Below are 22,266 nucleotides of genomic sequence, written 5' to 3'. Positions count from 1 at the left end.
TGACTTTAAATATCTCAGACAATAAAAACAGGTTCCACAAAATCTCAGCATTTCCCCCTCAGCAGATTTGTCTCTAGTTCCAGATTCTCACAACTCTCTGTATTTCCCAAAGGGAGAAAGAGTTTTACTTACAGATGTTGGATAGAAGAGGAAGTTTTGAAGTCTGTGTGCGAAGCTAAAAACCAATGCTGGGCTGTTGATAATCAAACGGAAGGACTGTGAAGAAAATGATGGGAAGACATTTTGCAAAGTCCCCTCCCCCACTCCCTCAGCTGTAGGCCCAGCGCGCAAGCGCAGAAAGAGTTGAGCTCCTTTTTGGGCCAGCCAGCCGCCGTAGTGAGAGGCGGGGGAGGGGAGTTCACCAAGTGGTTTCTCGCTCTGACCGGAGCCGGTTGCCTGGAAACCTTGTCTCGAGGAGGGGGAGGGATAAAATGGGTGTTCGCGCGCTGGCCCTTCGGACTGGAACCTGGAGACGTCATCGCGGAGAACAGTGATTCCTATTGGGTGATCTCGGCAGGGTACCATTGTAACGTCACAATAGGGAAGTTGGACAGTGCAACATCTGCGACTCCCCCTTTCCATTTCTCTGCCCATTCTGGGGGAATTGTTCAATTGCAGGAACTGAAGAGGAAGGAAGTGAATCCAGGAAGGGGACAGACTCTGAAAAGGTGACAGACGAACATCGGAATTAGGAGAGGAGTAGGCCGAGGTATCTCGTAGATACATTAACATCCTTTAACTCCCTCAGTTTGACACATTATTTGTCTGGCTGACAGGAATGTTCACAATTAAAGGGATCGTTTTCCAAGTAGATGAATGAGTTTGAAATGAATAGTAAAGTAATACAGTACAGATGGTTAAATGGTACATATTGTATTATTTATGATTTCTAAAGTTCATTATAATTATTTATTGTCTTGAAATATATCGCAGTGTAGCTACATTGTATTTCCAGTTTTAGAGACATAACAGCACAGCAGTCCTCGAGTCCTGATAACTCTACAGCAATCCAATCAGTCCCATTCCCCCTTTATATCCGTGTTCAGCTGAATAGAATAGAATTGAATCCCAACAGTGCAGAAGCAGGCCATTTGGCCCTTCAACTCTGCGCCAACCCTTGGAAAGAGCATCCTACTTAACCCCACACCTCCACCCAACCACCGTAACCCCACCTAACCTTTTGGACATTTAGGGGCAATTTAACATAGCCAATCTACCTAACCTGCACATCTTTGGACTATGGGAGGAAACCAGAGCACCCAGAGGAAACCCACACAGACAAAACGAGAAAGTGTAAACTCCACACAATCACAGGAATTGAACCTGGGTCCTTGGTGCTGTGAGGCACTATTGCTAAACACTGTGCCACCTGAAAGGTTATTTCCTTCAAGCATCTGTCCAATTTCATTTTGAAATCATTGATCATCTCTGCTTCACCCTCATTGACAGTGAATTCCAGGTATTGACCACTCACTGCCGAAATAAAGTTTTTTCTCGCTGCTCCTATCTCTCTAATCACGTAATAGAGCACTGCATATTGCAACTTTTATAATCCACATGCAAACATACATTTGGGTCATTCAATCCATTATGTCTGTATAGGCTCTCCAAATGAGCATTATGATTTAGTACCAGTCTCCTGTCTTTTCTTTCTCTCTGAGAAATACAGGGAGTTGTGAAACTCTGTAACTGCATTTACTGCTTGTTCGCTTCCCACACCAAGTGGTACATTAAGGCAGATTTCCATCTTTTTCTAAAGCTAGTAATTCCTGGGCAGCATGGTAGCATTGTGGATAGCACAATTGCTTCACAGCTCCAGGGTCCCAGGTTCGATTCCGGCTTGGGTCACTGTCTGTGCGGAGTCTGCACATCCTCCCCGTGTGTGCGTGGGTTTCCAAGGGTGCTCCGGTTTCCTCCCACAGTCCAAAGATGTGCAGGTTAGGTGGATTGGCCATGATAAATTGCCCTTAGTGTCCAAAATTGTCCTTAGTGTCCAAAATTGCCCTTAGTGTTGGGTGGGGTTACTGGGTTATGGGGATAGGTTGGAGGTGTTGACCTTGGGTAGGGTGCTCTTTCCAAGAGACGGTGCAGACTCGATGGGCCGGATGACCTCCTTCTGCACTGTAAATTCTATGAAAAGGTTGTGAGTCTGTCACAGGGAATGTCAACATGGCTGACCAGGAATCTCTCCCATTCTTACCGCCAGCCATTGGTGAGTCTGGAAGGATTTCCATGTTGATCCACTCAATCTGCTTGACTGCTCCCTGTACCCACTTCCCTCGACCATCAATTTCCGGGGTGGGACACGAACCCGAAGCTTCCTGCTCAGTGGCAGGGCACTAGTCACTGCATCTAGTGCCTAGTATGTGGAGAGGGAAAGTGCTTGTGATTTTGTGGAGCTATTTAAAGTCAAATTTATCCTGTCTATTCAAACACTATTTGTCACTGAATTCAGTGATTTTTAAAAAATAAATTTAGATTACCCAATTATTATTTTTTCAACTAAGGGGAATTCAGCGTGGCCAATGCACCCACCCTGCGGGGGTGAAACCCACGCAGACAGGGGAAGAATGTGCAAACTCCACACGGACAGCGACCCAGGTCCTCAGCGCCGCAGTCCCAGTGCTAACCACTGCGCCACCGTGCTGCCCCATAATTCAATAATGTTGATTTTAGTTTGATTGTTACTGTAAAAAATTTAAACACGTGAAACCCCGTCCATCTTTTCCTTGGAGTCTGGAATTTGTTTATTTTACGGTTATGGTTTTCCAGGGGACTCAGCAACAGAGATATATCCAACGTTGTTTTATAGAACATATTAAGTATAATATTTATGTTTCAGTTATAGAATTTATTTATTTATATTCTTGTAATCTAGTATTGTCGCTATGTTATAGATTTCCAGTCCTAGACATTATAGTTCAGAAATAATCCATTTGGAAATTTGAGTCCATGTCAAATCTCTGCATTCCAATCCACTCAGTCCCATTTCCCCCTCTATATGCCCTTAGCCCCACTTGTTAATTTCCTTCCAAATGCCCATCCAATTTCATTTTGAAACCATTTGTCGTCTCTTCCATCATCCTCAGACAGTGAGTTCCAGATTATGACCCACTCGCTGTCTAAATAAACTTCTTCCTCACATCCCCCACCCACTGTCATAAACTAGAATTGCCTGTACTAAATGTTTATCCTGGCAACTTTTGTCAAATCCTTTTCCAGAATATCAGAAGTGGAGGATTTGCAGACAGAAATCTCAAATCAAATGTCAAATGGAGAATTGACAGTCGCTCGATTGTCTGGACCTGAATATCATTGGCTTTTGAATCGAGAAGGAGAAATGTTTGTCTGTTCTGTAAACTTCAGAACATTTTAAACATCAGTGCGACTGAAAAAGCACCAAGACATCTACATGAGAGTGTTTCGGTGTGGTAAAGATATTTAACCAGTTCCACAGCCTGAAGAACCATCACACCATTCACAGCCAAGAAAGACCATATCCGTGCTGTGTGTGAGGACACGTCTGCTGATCAGTGAACCTCGAAAGGGACAAGGACACCAACACCATGGAGAAACCATGGAAATGTGGGAACTGTGGGAATGGATTCGGCTCCCCGTCTCAGCTGGAGATCCACCGACGCAGGCACACTGGGGAGAAACCATTCACCTGCTCTGAGTGTGGAAGGGGATTTACTAATTCATCTGACCTGCTGACACACCAGCGAGTTCACACTGGAGAGAGGCCATTCACCTGCTCTGATTGTGGGAAAGGATTCTGTCGCTCCTCCACCCTGCGGACACACCAGCGAGTTCACACCGGGGAGAAGCCATTCACCTGCTCTGATTGTGGGAAAGGATTCTCTCGGTCTTCCCATCTCCTGGTACACAAGCGAGTTCACACCGGGGAAAGGCCGTTCACCTGCGTTGAATGTGAGAAGGGATTCATTAATTCCTCCAAACTGCGGATACACCAGAGAGTTCACACTGGAGAGTGGCCGTTCACCTGCTTTGAGTGTGGGAAGCGATTCACTGATCTATCAAATCTGCGGATACACCAGCGAGTTCACACTGGGGAGAGACCATTCAAATGCTCAGAGTGTGTGAAGAGATTCAGTCATTCATCCAGCCTGCGGATACACCAGCGAGTTCACACAGGGGAAAAGATGTTCGTCTGTTCGGATTGTGGGAAGGAATTCTATCGCTCTGCCACCCTGCGGATACACCAGCGAATTCACGCTGGGGTGAGGCCATTCACCTGCTCTCAGTGTGGGAGGGGCTTCAGTCGGTCAGCCCACCTGCAGACCCACCAGCTCGTTCACACTGGGGAGAGACCATTCCCCTGCTCCGAGTGTGGGAAGGGATTTACTCGGTTATCCATCCTGAAGACACACCAGCGGATTCACACCGGAGAGAGGCCATTCACCTGCTCTGAGTGTGGGAAGGGATTCATTGATTCATCCACCCTGCTGACACACCAGCGAGTTCACACTGGGGAGAGACCGTTCAGCTGCTCTGAGTGTGGGAAGGGATTCACTCGGTCATCCACCCTGAAGACACATCAGCGAATTCACAAGTAATTACGGGGGTTGGATTCTGCTATTATTGCTGCTGTTAATCACATCCAGAACTGAACCATGTTCATTCTGACATTTGAGTCCGTGTTCATTCTGACAGTTGAGTGGTAGGGTCGGAGGGTTTCTTTCAGCTGGACTGGCCAGTCTCATGACTCTGCTTCCAGTGGGCTGATATTCATTGAGCCTGGGAGAGCACATTTCCATGGAAATGACCCACAAAAGCTGATGAAGGACATTTTTATTCTGGACAGCAAATAGTGTTATTCCTGCCACTCCAATTAGATCTAAAATATATACGTTTGTCTCTGTTCCATTGAGTTTACAGCACAGGGCCAGGTTGGTCGGGTCAATTGGTCTGTATCAGTATTTATGCTCCACATGAACCTCCACTCGGCCCTCTTCATCTCCCCCATCAGCATCTCCTTCTATTCCTTTTTCCCTCATGTATGTATCTAGCTTTACGTTCAATGGATTCATGCTGTTCACCTCAACCACTCGCTGTGGGAGTGAGTTCCACATTCTCACCACTCACTGGGTAAAGAGGTTTCTACTGAAATTCCTATTGGATTATTGAACCTCTGCATAATATAAAGACTTCCATCAGGTCACCCATCAGTCTTCTCTTTTTAGAAAAAAGCAACCCTGGTCTTTCCTCTCAGTTCTGGTGTTACTCTCATTGGGTAAAGCAGTGTCTCATTGCCCTGTTCTGTCCCTTTACCCTTTCAGGTTTATTTCCCTCAAGTGTCCATCCATTTTCCTTGTTAAATCTTTCATTGTCTCTGCTCCCACCAGCCTCATAGGCAGCAGGTTCCAGCTCATTACCACTCATTGCGTTAAACACTTCTCCCTCACATCCCCCTGCATCTGACCAGAAGACACAAATCTGTGCACCCTCATCCTTGTACCATCAGCTAATCGGAACAGCTTTTCTTTTTTCACCTCATCTGAAGCTGCCATAAACTTGTCCACCTCTATCACATCTCCACTCACCCTACTGTGCTCCAAGGTGAACAACCCCACTTTCCCCACCCTAACCTTGTGGATAAAATTCCTCCTCCCTGGAAGCATTCTCCAAATCTCTTCTATACCCTCTCAATGGTAAGATTCTTGGTAGTGAGCAGAGAGATCTCTGTGTCCATGCACATAGATCCCTGAAAGTTGCCACCCAGGTTGAGAGGGTTGTTAAGAAGGCGTACGGTGTGTTAGCTTTTATTGGTGGAGGGATTGAGTTTCGGAGCCATGAGGTCATGTTGCAGTTGTACAAAACTCTGGTGCGGTCGCATTTGGAGTATTGCGTGCAGTTCTGGTCGCCTCATTATAGGAAGGATGTGGAAGCATTGGAAGGGGTACAGAGGAGATTTACAAGGATGTTGCCTGGTATGGAGGGAAGATCTTATGAGGAAAGGCTGAAGGACTTGAGGCTGTTTTCGTTAGAGAGAAGAAGGTTAAGAGGTGACTTAATTGAGGCATACAAGATGATCAGAGGATTAGATAGGGTGGACATTGAGAGCCTTTTTCCTCGGATGGTGATGACCAGCACGTGGGGCATAGCTTTAAATTGAGGGGAGATAGATATAGGACAGATGTCAGAGGTAGGTTCATTACTCAGAGAATAGTGAGGGCATGGAATGCCCTGCCTGCAACAGTAGTGGACTCGCCAACACTAAACGCATTCAAATGGTCACTGGATAGGCATATGGACAATAAGGGAATAGTGTAGAGGGACTTTAGAGGGGTTACACAGGACGGCGCAACATCGAGGGCCAAAGGGCCTGTACTGCACTGTAATGTTCTATGTTCAAGGAGCCTCACATCCTTCCTGAAGTGTGGAAGAATATTTTGACCAGTGAAGGAACAGGTTGGCGCAAAAAGAAGCCATTTCGAACTTTCTGTCTCAAAAAGAGAATCCAGAATGTTTGATTCTGAGAAATGAATAAAAAAATGAAGATCCACCTACAACTGAGCAAGAAGAGTTGTTTCAAAGCCCCTCACGCCGCACTGGCCGGATCAGGCAAGCCCCGTGTTGGAGGCAGCTACCACATCCTCGCTACCCTCTCGCATCCCCCCACACTCCACTCCCCGCACCCCCCTTCCCGCTCTGCTCGGATGTAAAGTTTTCATTTTGTTTTACAATTCTCGTCTTTGTTTCAAATCACTCCTCAAATGTTCTCTCGTGAATGTAAACCTAATGTGCTTCTGTTAAAAGGTGTTTCTACTGTCTTCTGGATGTTGTTTGGGAAGTTATTAAGGATTACTTAATGTTATGTTCTTTGGGGGTTGTATTTGAATTGATGGTTGCGAAGATGTTCACTGTATGTTTTAAAAAGGTTAACTTGAGTTCATAGAATAAACATTGTTTTGCTTTAAAAAATACTTTGCCATTTCTGCTGTACCGATAGAGTGGGCCGTGTGCTCCCCATACCACAATCTATTAAAAGTTGTGGGTCAGGTGAACTCCATGATACACTTTGGGGTTCTCTAAACCCTGGCCCATAACACCCCTTGTAAGAAATGTCTCCTGTAAGAAGTAGCTGTGTAATGCCCTTAAAAAACAAACTGAAGATGCCATGAGTCCGGTGGTGGCGGCTACCCTCAAGATTTGGGGGCAGTGGAGGCGATATAGGGGAGAAGTGGGGGGCTCGATGGAGGCTCCGTTAAGGGGGAACCATAGGTTCGTCCCGGGGAACATTGATGGGGGATTTCAGGGTTGGCACAGAGCGGGCATCAGACAACTGAGGGACCTGTTTATTGATGGGAGGTTTGCGAGCCTGGGGGAGTTGGAGGAGAAATTTGAGCTCCCCCGGGGGAACATGTTCAGGTATCTGCAGGTAAAGGCATTTGCTAGGCGGCAGGTGGAGGGATTCCCTACGCTTCCTGCGAGGGGGGTGAGCGACAGGGTGCTTTCGGGGGTTTGGATCGGAGAGGGGAAGATATCTGATATCTACAAGGTTATGCAGGAGGCGGAGGAGGCGTCAGTAGAGGAGCTGAAAGCTAAGTGGGAGGGGGAACTGGGGGAACAGATCGAAGACGGGACATGGGCTGATGCCCTGGAGAGGGTTAATTCTTCCTCCTCGTGTGCGCGGCTTAGCCTCATCCAATTCAAGGTGCTGCACCGGGCCCACATGACTGGGATGAGGATGAGTAGGTTCTTTGGGGGTGAAGACAGGTGTGTCAGGTGCTCGGGGAGTCCAGCGAACCATGCCCATATGTTCTGGGCATGCCCGGCACTGGAGGAGTTCTGGAAGGGGGTAGCGAGGACGGTGTCGAGGGTGGTGGGATCCAGGGTCAAGCCAGGATGGGGACTCGCGATTTTTGGGGTTGGGGTGGAGCCGGGAGTGCAGGAGGCGAAAGAGGTCGGTGTGCTGGCCTTTGCGTCCCTAGTAGCCCGGCGAAGGATCTTGCTACAATGGAAGGATGCGAGGCCCCCAAGCGTGGAGACCTGGATCAATGACATGGCGGGTTTCATTAAGCTAGAGAAGGTCAAATTCGCCCTGAGAGGGTCGGTACAAGGGTTCTTTAGGCGGTGGCAACCTTTTCTCGACTTTCTGGCTCAACGATAAGGTACGGGGGCAGTAGCAACCCGGGGGGGGGGGGAGGGGGGGGGGCGGACAATGACTATGTTTGTTTATTTAATTTTAGTTTATTTTTAAGTTCTTTTGTTGTTCATTGGGGTTGGGGGGATGTGATACATACGGTCTGGGGGTGTTACAGTTATTATGGGTTATTTTGTTGCATTTCATTGTTTGTCGTTATGTTTTATATTTTCTGTAAAAAATTCCAATAAAAATTATATTTAAAAAAAAACAAACTGAAGAAATTAATTGAATGTTATAGAAGTGGCTGATTTTGTGGAAATGACTGGAATCTTTTCTGTGGATTGAAACAACGGAGAAACTACAAACGTGGAAGAAAATAAAGTCCAAAAGGTGAACTGTGAACCGTTCTACAAACTGAACTTAAAAATTCACATCTGAACTGCAATGTGGACTATCCTCTCGCAGAAAGAATGTTGGATAATAACTATTGTAAGAAATAAAACTTTCACAAACACAGCAGCAGTAATATTCCTTCTTCAGTGGACAGTGATTCCTGGACATGGAATTCAGCTATTGTCAAGCTGGTCTTGTGAACATGAGATGGATATTATGTGTATTTCAGGTTCAAAGTCAGTTAAACAAAAGGAAATATAGGACTTAGGAACAAGAGTAGGCCATTTGGCCCTGCGAGCCTTCTCCACCATTCAATAAGTTCACAAGCTGTTGTTAAGATATACATGCTATGCATTGGTAAGACTGGGGAAGGTATTTAAAATGCAGACCACAGCTATTTTGGAGGATTACGGAATCATGGATTTTGTGAAATATAGAATCCATAGGATCCCTACAGTACAGGAGGCCATTCGGCCCATCGAGTCTGCACTGGCCCTCCGAAAGAGCATCATCCCTTTTTTCCAAATAAGAGGCAATTTAGCATGGCCAATCCACCTACTCTGCACATCTTTTTGGGTTGTGGGGGTGAGACCCAGGCAGAAACGGGGAGAATGTGCAAACTGCACAGACTGTGACCCAGGCTGGGATCAAACCTGGGTCCATGGCACCCTGAGGCAGCAGTGCTAACCACTGCACTACCGTGTTGCCCTAAGAGCACCATCCCAAAGCCCATTCCCCCAACCCGTCACCCCAACGAACTGCACATCTTTGGACACTAAGGGGCAATTTAATTTGGCCAATCCAGCCAGCCTGCACATCTTTGGACTGTGACAGGAAACCAGATCACCCGGAGGAAATCCACGCAGACACGGGGAGAATGTGCAAACTTCATGCAGACAATCACCCAAGGCTGGAATCGTACCAGGTCCCTGTGAGGCAGCAGTCTTAACCACTGGGGTGCTGGAGTAACATTACTGTCCAATTTAATATTCACATAATATATTTGTAGATCAGAGACTGAAGGACAGGAACTTGTAATCAGTTTGGAAATAACTCCAATATCTCCTGTTCTCAAACACTTTGTCTTGAAAGTTAACAAATGGGATGACGCCACATCTTAAAAAGGGCAAAGTCTTTAGTTCAAATCGTCACCGTGCTGTCAGTGGAAAGGGTTAACTTCTCTGCCCCAAAGGTGTTAGAACAAATATTCTCAAATGCGCACAACTATGTTGACTTTGTGTAACTTTATTTTCAGATAAAAGAAGAACCAAACACCATTTTAAACTTTTTTTCTTGAAATGAAAATCGTTTATTGTCACGAGTAGGCTTCAATGAAGTTACTGTGAAAAGCCCCTAGTCGCCACATTCCGGCGCCTGACCGGGGAGGCTGGTACGGGAATCTTCAATTCTTTGGGCATTTTTCTCAGCTTTGCCCAAATGTGTTTTTCCCTCTTTCTTCAGGCACCTTTCCATTGATTCAAATAAAAAGAAAGAAAAATAAAAGTTAAACAATCAGCTTTCACAGAGAACCAAAAGCTTCAACATTCTTCCACCCAAAGAAGTTAGAGATGCTGGAGCTTCCAAAGCTTGTGAGATCCAAAGCACAACGTTAAGGCTAAAGTTTAACTTCAGAGAATCTAACTTTTCACTGCCTTTTACAATTGTACAAATAAATTGCAATTCATACTTCAAGATTTACTTTCACTCAGTAATAACGTCCCTATTTCAGCAGACTCCAGATCAAATCCCAATTGTTCTCTTCCCTTGTTGCTGGTGTGTGGAGAAGATCATGTTCACCGTAGATCTGTCAGCACAGAAACCGCACTGTGATTCTGAATAAACTCAATCTGCAAGTAGATGAATCTTTTAAACATCACCCAAGTCCAAAGATGTGCGGGTTAGGTGGATTGGCCATGATAAATTGCCCTTAGTGTCCAAAATTGCCCTTAGTGTTGGATGGGGTTACTGAGTTATGGGGATAGGGTGGAGCTGTTGACCTTGGTAGGGGTAGGGTGCTCTTCCCAAGAGCCGGTGCAGACTCGATGGGCCGAATGGCCTCCTTCTGCACTGTAAATTCTATGTAATCTATGTAAAGTGAAGGTCTCCCCCTGACTCCAAGGAGTGAGATGTCCCTGTAGTTGATGCTGTCTCCTCTGTCACTGCTGTTTTTATTGCATCACACATGTTCCGTGGAGCAGTCTCACAGCCCAAAAGGGGAGGGCAGGAAGGTGTGACAGTCGATGGGACTTTCTGTGTGTGAGCAGTTCAGCTGGAATTCCATCCTTGCCGGGCACCTTTCTGCTTGCTCAGCAATCAATTGCCTTTTCCAGTTCAAATGATGAGGGTTCCTTGTCCAACTCAACCATGACAGGAAGCTGGAGGAGAGTCAAACAGAGACTGGGAGATGCCCGTCTCACAGGGGTACAGCTCACTGTTGTGTTCAACCCAGCACCTCCTCACTCTCTCACCATGACTTACACTGAGCATGCTCAGAGCACACACCCACACTGCACCTGCGCACTGGCCTCGTACACTCACTGATAGGGAAATGTCTGCAGCGTGGGGGATTCTGGGTAACACAGCCGCCATTGGGCAATTAGTAAACAGGAAGATTCTATTTCCCAGATAGCAAAATAGAAGATCCACAGTTAGGCAAGATGCTGGGCATGAAGCACAATGAGAGGTTTGGATACTTTATCTAATACAGAAGCACATTATTCTGATAAAATATCACTGAAACATGGGCAGCAAGCAGGCTGATCTACAGTATGTACAGTATTTACAACACCTGGGACACGGAAAATCATATCATCAAACCAGTGATAGGTTTGTTTACTGTTCATAAATGTGACTGGGTCACACTCACGATTCATGCAAAATGCAACTCCCCAGGTTCACTGACCCACTCCCTACAGACCTGTTTTCACTCCAAGGGTCTTGATATCTGCCTCAGCCTTTATCCAGCCATGTATGTTCAGCTCACACTGCCCAACAACCAGCTTCTCCTGCACTGGGGCACAGGGTATCCATCACCAAAAATCTGTCCTGGTCCACCCATATCGACGCTACCACCAAGAAAGCACAACAGCGCCTATACTTCTTCAGGAAACTAAGGAAATTTGGCATGTCCACACTGACTCTTACCAACTTTTACAGATGGACTACAGAAAGCATTCCTATCTGGCTGCATCACAGCCTGGTATGGCAACTGCTCGGCCCAAGACCGCAAGAAACTTCAGAGAGTAATGAACACCGCCCAGTCCATCACACAGACCTGCCTCCCATCCATTGACTCGATCCACACCTCCCGCTGCCTTGAGAAAGCGGGCAGCATAATCTCAGACCCCTCCCACCCAGCTTATTCACTCTTCCAACTTCTTCCATCGGGCAGGAGATACAAAAGTCTGAGAACACACACGAACAGATTGAAAACAGCTTCTTCCCCGCTATTACCAGAGTCCTAAACGACCCTCTTATGGACTGACCTGATTAATACTCCACTCTTGTATGCTTCACTCAATGCCTTTGTCTATATATCAACATTGTGTACCTTGTGTTGCCCTATTATGTATTTTCTTTTTAGTTTCCTTTCTTTTTATGTACAAAATTATCTGTTTGAGCTGCTCGCAGAATAATACTTTCCACTGTACCTCGGTACATGTGACAATAAACAAATCCAATCCAATCCAAATCGAGGGAGCAATCTGCCTCTCTTGCATTGGTGCACTGCATTTCCCCCATAACACAGTGGCATAGAAAGGTGACAGCACAAAACAAAGGCACTCAACAAATTGTATCTGTGCCAACTTTCTGCAACAGTCACAATCCCCTGTCATTTGCTCTGAACTCTGCCGATATTTTTCTCCTCAAAAGATACGAACAGATGAGCAAGGAGCTGGAGTTGGCTATTCGGCCCAGTCTGCTCCACCATTTAATATGGTCATGGCTGATCTGATAGTAACAGATAGTTGTCCAATTCTCTTTTCAAGGCATCAATTGAATCTGCCTCCACCACATTTCCGAGCAGTGCATTCATGATCCCACATGCAGCACAGAATGTTTTTCTTCACATCATAAGACATAGGAGCAGAATTAGGCCACTCGGCCCATTGAATCTGCTCCGCCATTCAATCATGGCTGATATTTTTCTCATCTCCATTCTCCTGCCTTCTCCCCATGACCCCTGATCCCCTTAATAATCAAGAACCTATCTATCTTTATCTTAAAGACACTCAGTGATTTGGCCTCCATGGCTTTCTGTGGCAAAGAGTCCAACAGATTCATCACCCTCTGGCTGAAGAAATTCCTCCTCATCTGTTTTAATTTCTCCTCATCACCTGCGGAAGGAACTGTGCCCTGAAAGCTAGTGAGTAGAAACAAACCTGTTGGACTTTAACCTGGTGTTGTAAGACTTCTTACTCTGTTTTAAAGGATCATCCATTAGTCTGAGATTTTGTCCTCTGCTTCTAGTTTTACCTACAAGTGGAAACATCTTCTCCATGTCCACTCTACCCAGGCCTCGCAGTATCCTGTAAGTTTTAATAAGATACCCCCATATCCTTCGAAACTCCATCGAGTACAGACCCAGAGTCCTCAACCATTCCTCATATGACAAGCTCTTCATTCCAGGGATCATTCTTGTAAACCTCCTCTGGACCCTTTCCAAGGCCAACACTGCCTTCGTTAGATACGGGGCCCAAAACTGCTCTTAGTACTCCAAATGGGGTCTGATTAGAGCCCTATATAGCCTCAGAAGTATATCCCTGGTCTTGTATTCCAGCCCTCCCGACATGAATACATTGCATTTCCCTTCCTTACTTCCTACTGAACCTGCACATTAACCTTTTAAAAACATTTTTTAAAAATTGAATTACCCAATTCATTTTTTCCAATTAAGGGGCAGTTTAGCATGGCCAATCCACCTACCCTGCATATCTTTGGGTTGTGGGGGAGAAACACACACAAAGACGGGGAGAATGTGTAAACTCCACACGGACTGTGACCCAGAGCCAGGATCGAACCTGGGACCTTGAGGCTGCAGTGCACCTCCACGTTAACCTGAAGAGAATCTTGAACAAGGTCTCCCAAGTCCCTTTGTGCTTGTGATTTCCTCAGCATTTTCCCATTTAGAAAATAGTCTATGCCCCCATTTCTCCTTCCAAAGTGCATAACCTCACAGTTTTCCACATTGTATTCCATCTGCCACTTCTTTGCCCACTCTCCTAGCCTTGCTCAGCATTGCTTCTTATTCTAATCACTTTAAATGAATGCCCTTTTTATAATCTTGCCCTAAATATGGCTTGCTCGATCAAACATCTATTGCAGATCCTTAGTTTTAATGTGGTCAAGTGCCTTTACATTTGAGAACTGTTCAATAAAGATATTAGAATTATTTGTAGCTAGGGCAGCAGGTAGATCAGTGGTTAGCAATGGAACTACTGCGCTGAGGACCCGGGTTTGAATCCCGACCCTGGGTGGAGTTTGTACATTCTCCACGTGTCTGCATGGGTTTCACCCCCAAAACCTAAAGATTTGCAGGTTGGGTGGATTGGCCACGCTAAACTGCCCCTTAGTTGGAAAATAAATATAATAATTGGGTACTCTGAATTTTATTTTTTTTTTAAAGGATCATTTGTAGCTTCCCCACCAATCAGTTTTTTCCATTATCCTGAAGTGACCTTACTTTTATCGGGAATTAACTGAAGTGTGTTCCTAACCTCTCATTATCTAAATTTCCATTCACCACTTTTCTGTCCACCTGACCCAGTCCATGGCTTTCTCCCTCATTGTCTAAAACACATCAACAACTTTGTATAATCCTGGTGCATACATTTCAGTCTAAATCATTGATATATACCGGAAACTGTGGAGCCCCACTGGAAACAGACGTCCAGGCATCATTCTGTCCCGGATGTGACTAACAGCAGCAACAACAGCTGAATCCAAACCCTGCTGCTGTCTGTGAACTTGCTGATATCTGTTCAGGTTGTTTGACTGAGTGAATCTCGTCCCACACACGGAGCAGTTAAACAGCCTCTCCCCAGGACCGCTCCCACATGTGGGCGACGCAGCAGCACAGTGGTTAACACTGTTGCTTCACAGCACCAGGGTCCCAGATTTGATTCCCGGCTTGGGTCACTGTCTGTGCGGAGTCTGCGCGTTGTCCCCAGTGTCTGCGTGGGTTTCCTCCGGGTGCTCCGGTTTCCCCCAACAGTCCAGGTTAGATGGATTGGCCATGCTAAATTACCATTTGTGTCTTAAAAGGTTAGGTGGGGTTATGGGTTAGGTTGGAGGTAGGGGCTTAAGTAAGGTGCTCTTTGCAAGGGCCGGTGCACTCGATGGGCCGAACGCCGTCCTTCTGCACTGTAAATTCTATGATTCTGTTTCAGTGTGAACTCGCTGGTGTTTCCGCAGATTCTGTTTACTTTTAAATCTCTTTTCACAATCAGAACATTTAAAAGGTTTCTGATCAGTGTGAACAAGTTGGTGTGAAGTCAGTTGGGATGACAGAGTAAATTTCTTCTCACACATGGGTCAAGTGTACGGTCTCTGTCCAGTGTGAACTCGCTGGTGTTGCAGAAGCTGGGATGAACATGTGAATCTCTTCACTCACACGGAGCAGGTGAATGGCCTCTCCCCAGTGTGAGTGCGTTGGTGTCTCAGTAAATTCTTTTTACTTTTAAAACTCTTCTCACAGTCAGCACATTTAAAAGGTCTCTGATCAGTATGAACAAGTTGATGTCTCAGGAGAAGTGATGACTGAGTGAATCCCTTCCCACACAGGGAGCAGGTGAATGGCCTTTCCCCAGTGTGAGTGCGTTGATGTGTCAGTAAATGCTTTCTGCGTCTAAAGCTCTTTTCACAGTCAGCACATTTAAACGGTCTCTGGTCAGAGTGAACCTGACGGTGAGCCCGGAGGTTTGACGAATCATTAAATCCCTTCCCACATTCCAAACAGGTGAATGGCCTTTCCCCAGTGTGAGTGCGTTGATGGAACAGTAAATCCTTTCTGCTTTTAAAGCTCTTTCCACAGTCAGCACATTTAAAAGGTCTCTCATCAGTATGAACAAGTTGGTGTGTCAGGCAGTGGGATGACAGAGTGAATCCCTTCCCACACACGGAGCAGGTGAATGGCCTCTCCCCAGTGTGAATACGTTGGTGTGTCAGTAAATCCTTTCTGCTTTTAAAGCTCTTCTCACAGTCAGCACATTTAAACGGTCTCTGGTCAGTATGAACAAGTTGGTGTCTCAGGAGGTATGATGACCGAGTGAATCCCTTCCCACACACGGAGCAGGTGAACGGCCTGTCCCCAGTGTGAATACGTTGATGAGTTTCCAATTCAGATGGGTAATTGAATCCTTTCCCACAGTCCCCACATTTCCACGGTTTCATCATAGTTATCAACAAGTTATCAGGTGTAGGTGGGATGCTGATTTGAGGTCACTATCAGATCATCCGTGATGTTATTAAATGGTGGAACAGGCTCACGAGTCTGAATGTCCTATTGCTGCTTCTTGATTCCTTTGGTGCGAATGTCCATATGTCTCTCCAACTTGGATCATCAGTTGAAGCCTGAGTACGGTGTCTCCCTGATGTAAATGCTGCAATTTAGTTTCATGCTATGTGATTGGTTAAAGCTCAGTTCCTGCTAACTGTGGGAAATTACTTAGATGTCTGTGTCTCGATGCTTTTCCAATCACAGTGATTTTTGAAATTATTTCCAAAAGACAAAACAGACAAACATTTTTCCTTCCACGTTGAAAGACCGGTCCTGATGAATCAAGTGACTCTGTCAGATCTCGACATGATGTTTACATCTGCAAATATTCTGTAAAAGGAGATTACATTGAAATATTGTGAATATAAGACACAAACAGGCCATTTTGTCACAGATTCTGCGGCTGTCAATACTCGGCATACATCTCCGACTGTCACACCGATCAAACCTCAGCCTTTCAGATGATTTTCAATTCCATTTTCTCTCGTGCTTGTCCTGTTTCCTTTTGAAAACATCTCAGCACTTTCCTCAACTCCTTTCCATGGTAATGAGCCGCACATTCTGAACCTGTGATAAATAATTTTGTCCGTATTGTCCCTTTGGATTTATTCGTAGCTATCTTGTATTTATGACTTGTTGTTTATTGATGGTCACTCTCTCACATCGCCCCTCTCCAAACTACTGATAATTTAAAAGATTTATAGCAGGTCACTGCTTAATTTGTTGTTGGCGATAGAAAAAGGCCCCACTCCATTTAATCTTTCCTGAGAGCTGTAATCTCTCATGTTCCAAAATTCATCACTGTTAATGCAGGATAGAATTCACAAAGACACAAACCTTCCTGTTGGGTTCAGTTTGTTGTGTGCAAATTCTACAATTCTAACCCCCTGTAAATTCTGAACAGGCAATTCTAGTTTCTCTGGAACATTTTTTCCTCTCATGTTCTCCCAAAGCTGTAAATCCCCGTCCCCCACACACACACTCCTTCCTGGGCTAAAATCCAAATCCATCTCACCATCTGCACCATTTCTTTCTTCCACTCCCAGTTTTCTCCCTCCCTCTCTTTTGCCTGGGTTCAGTTCTCCAGCTCCTGTCTGCAGACTGACAATAAAACCAATGGGTCTTATTGGGGGTTTGGGTCCTCCAGCGGGTGTTTGTGAATCCTCCCCGCCCACCTGCCAGGGTTTCCTTCCTTGCCAGAGATCAGAGTCCTCATTGATTTGAGTGCAAAGTGTCACCCCTAATTTATTATCCCCCCCTTCCTCTTCCTTTGATGTGAACCACCCTCCAGTGTGTGAAGCAGGATGGTGCCCGTTAACCTGGGCCTGTTCCCGGGAGGGAGCGAGAAGCTCCGCAGCTGCAAACCAGGGAGCTGACAATGATGGTGAAGGGTTTGCTCCAGCTCACAATGCCCGGGGACTGATTGACGGTGGGTTCGGACCAATAGGAAGAGGGGGCAGAGCTGGAGGACCGAAGAGCGGCTGGTCCTCCAGCCAATCAGAGTGAATGTGAGGCGGAGCAAAGCAGGGGCTCTCGCTCCCTCCACATGCGCCCGGCCACCCGGGCCTGTCTTGGAGAAAAGCCCGAGCAGCTTTCGTCGGTTCAGCTGCTGTTTCCGAGCTTCGTCGTCGGGGCTTGGGCTATACACGGAGTGTTTATGAAGCCTCCCGACCCACCCGCCGGCTCCATCCCTCCCTCATGACTCACCCAACCGAATTTGATCAGCTAACGATTTCCGCCCGACCGCCTGAATCCAGAGTTGTCATCGGTACTGCGCATGCTCCAGCTCACGTGAGAGAGCGGGCTAGCCCCGCCCCTCATTCACTCCGATTGGTTGGAGGACCCGCAGCAACCACTCGGTCCTTCAGGCCCGCCCCCCTCTTCCTATTGGTCCCGTGCTGCCGTCAAACCTAATGCGCAGTGCCGATGCTGGGCTCGGCCGGGAAGTTTCAGTGAAACCCGGTGCAGGAAGATGTTTGCGGGCCCGGGTTTGCATCGAGAGCTGCGGCCTGCTCCCGGTGACAGGCCTGAGCAAACCCGCAGGGGGCAAAACATCAGAGATAGACCAATGGGATATTGTAAAACAGGAGGTCAGGGTTACAGTCAACAACAACAACTTCTATTTATATAACACCTTTAACATCATAAATCATCCCAGTCAACTTCACAGCAACATTATAAAACAAAGTGAGACACCCAGACACAAAAGGAGATATTAGGACTGGTGACCAAAAACTTGGTCAAAGATGTGAGTTTTAAAGAGAGTCTGAAAGGAGGTAAGTGAGGTGGAGACGGGGAGGTTTAGGGAGGGAATTCAGTGCTTGGGGCTGAGGGAACTTAAAATCATGGCATAGTAATTAGAATCGATGATGTGGAGATGCCGGCATTGGACTGGGGTGAGCACAGTAAGAAGTCTTACAACTTCTGTGAATTCACCTGAGGAAGGAGCTGCGCTCCGAAAGCTCGTGTTTGAATCAAACCTGTTGGACTTTAACCTGGTGTTGTAAGACTAATTAGAATCGAGAGAGTGCAAGAGTCCAGGATCAGATCTGTGCAGATATCTCAGGGGGTTGTGGAGCTGGAGGAGATGACAGGGAGAGGTGAGGCCATGGAGGGATTTGAAAACAAGGGTGAGAAATGACTGGGAGTGAATGCAAGTCTCGGAGCACAGGGCTCATAGGGAAAAGGAACTTGCTGTGAATTAAGACATGGGGAGCAGACTTTTGGATCGCTTGACGTTTTCAGAGGTAGAATGTGGGAGAGCAGACAGATGTGTGATGGAATTGTCAAATCAGGAGGTGACGATGACATAGAACAGTACCCATGATGTGGAGATGCCGGCGTTGGACTGGGGTGAGCACAGTAAGAAGTCTTACAACACCAGGTTAAAGTCCAACAGGTTTGTTTCAAACACGAGCTTTCGGAGCACGGCTCCTTCTTCAGGTGAATGGAAAGGCTTGTTCCAGAAATGTTTATATAGACACAGTCAGAGATGCCCCGGAATGCGAGCACCTGCAGGCAATCAAATCATCAAAGATGCAGAGAGAGAGGTAACTCCAGGTTAAAGAGGTGTGAATTGTCCCAAGCCAGTTCAGTCGGTAGGCCTCTGCAAGTCCAGGCTTGTTGGTGGGGGCCGAATGTAATGTGACATGAATCCCAGATCCCGGTTGAGTCCGCATTCATGCGTGCGGAACTTAGCTATAAGTTTTTGCTCAGCAATTTTGCGTTGTCGCGTCTCCTGAAGGCCTCCTTGTAGAATGCTGACCCGGAGATCAGAGGCTGAATGTCCTTGACTGCTGAAGTGTTCCCCAACTGGAAGGGAACAGTCCTGCCTGTTGATAGTCGCACGATGCCCGTTTATTCGTTGTCGCAGTGTCTGCATGGTCTCGCCAATGTACCACGCTTCGGGACATCCTTTCCTGCAGCGTATGAGGTAGACTACATTGGTCGAGTCGCACGAGTATGCGCCGCGTACCTGGTGGGTGGTGTTTCCACGTGTAATGGTGGTGTCCATGTCGATGATCTGGCATGTCTTGCAGAGATTACCCTGGCAGGGTTTTGTGGTGTTGTGGTTGCTGTTCTGAAGGCTGGGTAATTTGCTGCAAACAATGGTTTGTTTGAGGTTGCGCGGTTGTTTGAAGGCCAGTAGTGGGGGTGTGGGGATGACCTTGGCAAGATGTCCATCCTCGCTGATGATGTGTTGGAGGCTGCGAAGAAGATGTCGTAGTTTTCTCCGCCCCAGGAAAGTACTGGACGACGAAGGGTACTCTGTCAGTGGTGTCCCGTGTTTGTCTTCTGAGGAGGTCGGTGCGGTTTTTTGCTGTGGCGCGGTGGAACTGTCGATCAATGAGTCGAGCGCCATATCCCGTTCGTACGAGGGCATCTTTCAGCATCTGTAGGTGTCTGTTGCGCTCCTCCTTGTCTGAGCAGATCCTGTGTATACGGAGGGCTTGTCCATAGGGGATGGCTTCTTTAATGTGTTTCGGGTGAAAGCTGGAGAAGTGGAGCATCGTGAGATTATCTGTGGGCTTGCGGTAAAGCGAGGTGCTGAGGTGACCGTCCTTGATGGAGACGAGTGTGTCCAAGAATGGAACTGAATTTGGAGAATAGTCCATGGTGAGTTTGATGGTGGGATGGAACTTATTGATGTCATCGTGTAGTCGTTTCAGTGATGTCTCGCCGTGGGTCCAAAGGAAAAAAATGTCATCGATGTATCTGGTGTATAGCATCGGTTGAAAGTCCTGTGTGGTGAGGAAGTCCTGTTCAAACTTGTGCATGAAGATGTTGGCATATTGAGGTGCAAATTTGGTCCCCATGGCTGTTCCGTGCGTCTGGATGAAGAATTTGTTGTCGAAGGTGAAGACGTTGTGGTCTAGAATGAAACGGATGAGTTGCAGAATTGCGTCTGGAGATTGGCAGTTGTCGGTGTTGAGGACTGAGGCTGTTGCAGCAATGCCGTCGTCATGGGGGATGCTGGTGTAGAGTGCCGAGACATCCATTGTGACGAGGAATGTTCCTGGTTCAACTGGTCCATGGGTGCTGAGTTTCTGTAGGAAGTCCGTCCATACACCAGCGAATTCTGCCCTACAGAAACACCAGCGAATTCACAGTGGGGAGAGACTGTTCACCTGCTCCAAGTGTGGGAAGAGATTCACCCAATCATCCACTCTGTCCACACACCAGCGAATTCACACTGGGGAGAGACCATTCACCTGCTCGGAGTGTGGGAAGGGATTCACTTGGTCATCCGCTCTGCAGAATCACCAGCGAATTCACACTGGGGAGAGGCCATTCGTCTGCACCAAGTGTGGGAAGGGATTCACCACTTCATCCAACCTGCTGAGACACCAACGAGGCCACAAGTAACCATAATGATTGGGTTTTGCTGTTCCTCACATTCGGGACTGAACCATGTTCATTTGGGTCTCTTTCTGCTGATAACAAACTCCAGCCCATTTACAGGGGCTAATATTCAGGCTAAAAGTCAAATAAATTAGATTTGTGTTAAATACACAGTGTGTTGAAATTTTTGTTTTAAATTGAGAGCACCAAATTCATTTTTTTCAATTAAGGGGCAATTTAGCATGTCCAATCCACCTACTCTGCACATCTTTGGATTGTGGGGGTGAAACCCACGCAGACACGGGGAGAATGTGCAAACTCCACATGGACAGTGAGCCAGAGCCGGGATTGAACCTGGGACATTGGTGCCGTGAGGCAACAGGGCTAAGGGTCTTGAAACTAGGTAATATCTCTGTCACAAGTTAGTTCCTTTTGAAATACTCTCGCTCTCCCCTGTCTCTTCCATCCTCACCTCCAACAAGCTGTTTACCGGACTGATTCCAGGGATGGCGGGACTGTCATATGAGGAGAGATTGATGAGGTTGGCATTGTTCTCACTGGAGCATGAGGGGGGATCACATAGAGAGTGGTGAGCCTGTGCTATTCACTACCACAGGAAGTAGTTGATGCTAAAATTTTGAATATATTCAAGAGGCGGCTGGATATACCACGTGGGGCGAATGGCATCAAAGGCTATGGGGAGAAAGCCGATTAGGCTTTTGAGTTGGATGATCAGCTATGATCATGATAAATGGTGGAGCAGGCTCGAAGGCCAAAATACCTCCTCTTGCTCTTATCTTTATGTATCTATGCATGTGTGAAGAGCTTGTGGAGCTTCTTTGTGACTGAGATTGAGTAAATCCGCTAACTACCCTGTGTCCATGGATATTGTCAGCATTTCTCTCTCTTCAGGTACTGTCCCTCTGTCCTTCAAATCTGCCATCATCACCCCCTCCTCAATAAAACAAACCTTGACCCTGCCATCCTTACAAATTACTGCCCATCTTCAACCTCCCTCTCCTCTCCAAACTCTTTGAACATGTTGTCACCTCCCAAATCCTTGTTCATCTTTCCCATGTTTGAATCCCTTCAATCAGGTCTCTGCCTGTCACAGTGAAATACAAGAGAAAAACAGAATCTCACCCGGAGAGGAAGACAGACAATCTGGGAGCTTGGATCAAACACGGATATGTTCATAAGACCAGAAGACAAGGGTAGCAGCACAGTCATTGTCGAGAGACAACAATACCTGCTGGAGACAGACAGACAACTGAACAACATGAATCACACCAAGCTACCTAGACCCCTATACCCCAGACAGGAAGGAGAATTGGAGACATAAGAACATAACATAAGAACATAAGAACTAGGAGCAGGAGTAGGCCATCTGGCCCCTCGAGCCTGCTCCGCCATTCAATTAGAT

General features: G+C 46.7%; 1 protein-coding gene and 1 long non-coding RNA gene across 2 annotated transcripts in view; one reads left to right on the top strand and one right to left on the bottom strand.

The window, feature by feature from the left end:
- The first annotated feature begins 322 nt into the window (after nt 1–322).
- Nucleotides 323–22,266, top strand: part of LOC119960328 (gastrula zinc finger protein XlCGF26.1-like) — a 36,942-nt gene continuing 14,998 nt past the window's right edge. Inside the window, exons 1-3 of the mRNA XM_038788062.1 lie at nt 323–668; nt 3,223–4,557; nt 20,680–20,855. Coding sequence (XP_038643990.1) covers nt 3,567–4,557; nt 20,680–20,855 — 1,167 coding nt within the window. The 5' untranslated portion in view covers nt 323–668; nt 3,223–3,566. The remainder of the gene's footprint in view (nt 669–3,222; nt 4,558–20,679; nt 20,856–22,266) is intronic.
- Nucleotides 9,731–17,811, bottom strand: LOC119960352. The gene is made up of 2 exons (XR_005459385.1): nt 17,709–17,811; nt 9,731–9,968 (listed from the first exon to the last, which is right to left on the bottom strand). It is a non-coding gene; the product is annotated as an uncharacterized LOC119960352 (long non-coding RNA).

This window comes from Scyliorhinus canicula, unplaced genomic scaffold (genome assembly GCF_902713615.1).
Source record: "Scyliorhinus canicula unplaced genomic scaffold, sScyCan1.1, whole genome shotgun sequence".
Taxonomy (NCBI): domain Eukaryota; kingdom Metazoa; phylum Chordata; class Chondrichthyes; order Carcharhiniformes; family Scyliorhinidae; genus Scyliorhinus; species Scyliorhinus canicula.
The sequence above is the reverse complement of the archived record's forward strand: the minus strand, read 5'-3'. Positions and strand labels throughout refer to the sequence as shown.